Below are 5,532 nucleotides of genomic sequence, written 5' to 3' on the forward strand. Positions count from 1 at the left end.
GTGGTTACTCTTTTGGTTGCTCTGTTTAGCTTATCTTAAATCAATTCATATATTCTTGATCTGTTCTTTTATTGTGGATATGTTCTTGTTCCTATTCTTCAAATTTTTGTTGCAAATAAAATATTTTTAGGATATTTTATAATTTTTATCCCTTATTTTAATTTTTCTGTTCTTCTATTCTAGATATGTTTTGAAATTGTCTTCAATTTTTACGCCTATTTTAATTGTTCTGGTTTTTTATTTTTCTCCTATTTTAATATTTTAAATTATAATTCAAAATTTTATTTTCTAACTCATTTAAGTAATATAATCCTAAAAGAACGTATTAATATTTAAACTTAATACTAAATAATATATTTGATTCTATTAATTAAATTCAAATTCACATCCCCGTGTTGTTTTTTTTATTTACCAAAGATAAAAAATTTAAATTCAAATTTTTATTTTTTAATTTAATAAAACAACTTTAACTATTTAAAGAGTATTTTTATCATTTAAAATTATATGAAAACTGCATTTTAGTCTTTTAAAATCAAATTTAAATTTTGACATTATAAATTTATTAAAGAGTAAAGTACTGTTTTTGTCCCCAACATTTGGGATAAGTCTCACAGTTATCCCTAATGTTTAAATCGTCTTATTTAAGTTCCTAACATTTTAAAATTGACTCAATATTGTCCTGTTGTTAGGGATCTGTTAACAGAATTGACGACGAGACAAAATTGAGACTATTCTAAAATGTTAGGGACATAAATAAGACGAAAACGTTGGGACAAAAATAATAGATAGAAGTAAATTTTAATCTTATCCTTCAATAATATCAATTTTTTATGGTACATAGTTATTTAATTATTTTTTAATCACATCTAAATAAATTACACTTAATTACATTACTTTCATTCTAAATAAATTTATTTTTTATAATTTTATTTTTAAATATTTTTATTCTTAAACATTAAAGAATTTCGACACATTAGAGACAAAAGGTACAATTTATAGTTTATTGTATATGTATTATTTTTTTTTCTTTTTTGCAAGTTTATGTACTAGTCATTTTACAAAAATTTCATGATGAGTAAAAATCTTTAAGAGTAAAATTATAAAAAATAAATTTATTTAGAATAAAAGTAATGCGATTAAATTTAATTTACTTAGATGTGGTTAAAAAAATAATTGAATAACAATGTACCATAAAAAATTGATATTATTGAAAGATAAAATTAAAATTTAATTTTATGTATCGTTTTTGTCTCCAACATTTTCGTCTTATTTAATTTCCTAACGTTTAAAAATCGTCTCAATTTTGTACGGCCGTCAATTCTGTTAACAAATCCCTAATGGCAGGACAACATTGAGCCAGTTTTAAAATGTTAGGGAGTTAAATAGGACGATTTAAATGTTAGGGACAATTTTAGGACTTACCCTAAACGTTGATGACAAAAATAATACTTTACTCTTTATTAAATGATATCAATCCAAATTAGAATTTGATTTTTAAATAAAATAAAAAAAATTTCTGCAATGAAGAAAAATATAAATAAAAAAAGGTGAATGATAATTAAAGTGAGATTAGGGTTAGATAAAAATTATATAATTTGTTGTTAGATTAATTGTTTGAGCTTGTAAGTCGGTGTTAATTTTTATAAGGGTATTCTTGTCTTTATAAAATTATCTATGAGAATATTTGATAAATTAAAATAATTTAATCCTAAAATAATTTTTATTGTTTAAATTTCTAATTTTTTGATGCATGTAAATAACGTGAATACCAAAAAGATATTTTTGTCTTTTTATTAATATCTAAATAAATATTTTATAATTTTTAAATTAATTTTTTAAAAAGATAATTTTATCTTTTTAAATTTAAATATAATTTTTTATTTTTATTCTTTTTAAAATTAAATTAAATTTTTAATTCAAATTAAATAACTTTAATTTTAAAAAAATTTTAGTCTTTTAAAATTAAAAACGTCTTATTTATTTGTTTAATATTAATACCGTTTAATTTTTAAATTTTTTATAATAATGTTATAATAATCTTTTTTAAATGTTATAATTGTTTAATATGAATAATATTAATCTAAAATATAATGGGTTTAAAATAGTCCAAATTAAAATAATAATCTTAATCCAAAGAGATTTTAAATAAAAAGGACAAAAAAAAATATAAGCTTTAAGTGTTAACTTTTGTTTAATTCTTTAAAAAGAGTTCTGATACTCCAAAGCTTTAAGGAGCATTGAATCAGGCTCCTAAAAACATTAATTCTGTGCTGCCACTTTATCTTTTTGACGATCATCACTAAGATATCACTAACGCAGCTTCACCTTCGTTTCCAACTTGTGGGACCACCTGTTCACGTTGAAATTACCTATTAGTCCTTTTTCTCATCATGTTTTGTTTTAGAATACACACTCAAATCTTTTATGTTATTTATACATAAAAAATTAATTATTTAATCTATTATTTATATAAAATATATGTTGAATTAACATATGTGTATATATACATGTATATTAAAATTAGTTATTATATATTATATATAAATATATATAATTTAATTTATTTTTAATATATATTTTATATTTTAAAATATATTATATTTTAATGACTAATTTTAGTATTAAAATAATATCTTTGTACATGATTAATTTGATTCTCAATTTTTTTATATATAATATTCATTTTAAATAAGCAAAACAAACCTGATCCTCTAATGAATTGAACGACAACGATGATCTCTTTGTTCTTCTGATGATGGCTAGACCCACTGAATTATCCGTCGTATATAAAAAAATAAAATATAGAGATAAAATAAAACAACTACTTTTATGATAAAAACACATGATTCACGAAAGATAATTAAAGAACGTAAGATCTTTTGATGAAAAAAATATGAATATATATATATATATATATATATATATATATATATAGATAATGAGAATATTAAATAATGTAAATAATGGATATATCGAATGTTTAGTTCAATAGATATGCAAATGATTATATTCATTATTTTTAGTTAGATTATTATTATTTTTTTTAATTCGATTTATTCATGCATAATTAACAATAGCCAAATGTTCAATTCACTAAATATGCAGATTATTATCCTAATGTTAAGATTTAAGAAGTAATTTCTAAGATAGAATATTTTTTACTTTATTAGGTCAATTTAAAAATTCATTATTCACTTTATTTATAAAAGTCATTGTCTATCTAACAAAATCCAAAAAATATACATAAATGAAAGAGAATCTTCGCAAGCTCAAGCTCCTAGTCTAAATGTTTCAAAAGGAGAATGGTACTCAAATAAAATCAGGTTAGAAAGACAAAATATTAGGAAGTTGATATTTTTTAGAATAATATTATACATACAAATTTTTTATCAATTAAGTTGATCTAACGTCAATAATAATTATTATTTTTATCATTCTTACTGACTCACTTACCTAAATTTTATTGTTTAACTTACTTAAATTTAGTTTAAAAAAAATCTTATACATGTAACATTTTTCTTATATCAATAATATTAATTAGTCAATATTTTAGATTAATATTTTAATTTTATACCATTAAAATATAAAATTAATATTCAGTATTTAGAATTAACTAAGTTTTGGGTTAAAATTGATAAATTTTATTAATTATATAATATTATTCCAATAAATATTCAACAAGATGTATAATTAAAAATTTGATTGTTTTAATTAATATCTCACCTTCCTATATATCATTTAACTAGTATAAAAAGTGTAATGTGCATCCTAAAAATCAATCACCAAAAATTAATTTCTATATATTTATATGATAATACACATATTACTTAGCTAATTTCCAACGTATTTTTATACTTAAACGTCGTTAGATGAAATTATTTATTTAGAGATTCTGTTTTTGTTTTGAAATTAGTAGGTGAGAGGAACACTCATAAATTTAAATTCAGACGTTTGTGATTATAATTATTTTAATGGTCCTATCTAAATGATGGTTGAATGTTGCCTCTACATTATTAAGTATCTAATATATTGTTTCAAAAATACTAATTTATTATGATATACGGACAAAAACATAGAATATGACATGACACATATGTAAATATATAAATTTTAATTTTTTATAAGATACAAAAACACAATATATATATAAATATAAAATATTTTTTGATAAATTATAATAATATTTAAATATTTTATTAATATTAAAATATAAATTAATATTTTAATTATTTTTAATTATATAAAATATTTAAAATATTTGTTATTTTAATAAATAATAATATATATTATTTTTAAATATATTTTAAAAATATAAATTAAAAATAAAATTAAATACGTTAATATACAATAATATTTAAATATGTTTATTTAGATATATTTAAAATTAAAAAATATTTTTTATTTTTTGTCAATACATTATTAAGTATAAAAGATAAATATATTAAATAAATATTAAATAAGTATCATATTCAAAATGTATCCAATTACACACGAATACAATAAATGACGAGCAAGTATCAATAACTCAGCGAGTGTATTTATAGCTACTTCATTATTCACTTCTTAATTTCCTATGATGTTAAAGGATTATCTATAACAAAACAAATATCAAAGATCACTAAATGTATTTTAAAGAACATGCAAGCCATTATCATAAATTAAGTAAATGGACATACACTAAATATACATCTAAGATATAATTAATCACTAAAATTAATTATTAAAATAAAATATATATTAAAAAAATAAATTATATATATATATATTATATTCAAATACATAATTTTTGATAAATTTATACCATCATTTATCATATATTATTGTTTATAAACTTTTGAAAGTGAATAATAATTAAAGAAGGAGGAAAAAAGCTAAAAGAAAAAGCTTAAAGATTGATGCGGATAATAAATATCTAAGGCATATTCCACATGTATTTTTCTTCAGGGTCCCCTTAGTTACGTGCTGTTTGGTTCAGGTGCCACACAAAGTCAAAAACCAGCTTCTAGCACACAAGTCAAAACTCATTAATCGGAAAAAATGCCACAATATGCATCCACCCAAACGCTGTCTTATCGACTCACTCACACTTTAATTTGGTGTAACGGTGGAAGCCTGGATGGTTAGGATCACGTACCTGAGCGTGCATTCTGTTTTGTGGCACAACTGGGGTTGCGGTGGCGGTGGTTGAGGGTGGAATCGAAGGCGTCCGGGAGGTGGCGATCGAGGCGGAGGAAGCGGCGGCGGTGTATGCTATTTTGGAGCATGGTGCGGACAAAGGAGGCTTCTATGGTGTTGAGGAATTGCATGTGCTTCTCTTGTGTCCAATATGTCGGAGACTCCATGCTCGTGGTTGAAGAGGGTTTCTTGGTTTTGATATGAAGAATAATGAAGAGGATGTAACTAATAAACCACTAGAATAGTGATACAACAAACTGGGAATTTATTTCAGCCTCTAATGTATGTGCCAATTTTATCCTCTAAGATTATATATATACTAGACCTACTTAGCTAGGGAAAAAAAATCTTCGCACA

General features: G+C 21.8%; 1 protein-coding gene across 1 annotated transcript; it reads right to left on the reverse strand.

Moving 5' to 3' along the window:
* Positions 1-1,983: 1,983 nt before the first annotated feature.
* On the reverse strand, positions 1,984-5,532 carry LOC140184628 (uncharacterized). Its single transcript, XM_072236564.1, has 3 exons — positions 5,135-5,532; positions 2,704-2,768; positions 1,984-2,350 (listed from the first exon to the last, which is right to left on the reverse strand). Exons 1-3 carry the CDS (start codon positions 5,340-5,342, stop codon positions 2,300-2,302), a joined length of 324 nt encoding a protein of 107 aa, XP_072092665.1. The 5' UTR covers positions 5,343-5,532; the 3' UTR covers positions 1,984-2,299.

Source organism: Arachis hypogaea, chromosome 5 (genome assembly GCF_003086295.3).
Source record: "Arachis hypogaea cultivar Tifrunner chromosome 5, arahy.Tifrunner.gnm2.J5K5, whole genome shotgun sequence".
NCBI lineage: Eukaryota > Viridiplantae > Streptophyta > Magnoliopsida > Fabales > Fabaceae > Arachis > Arachis hypogaea.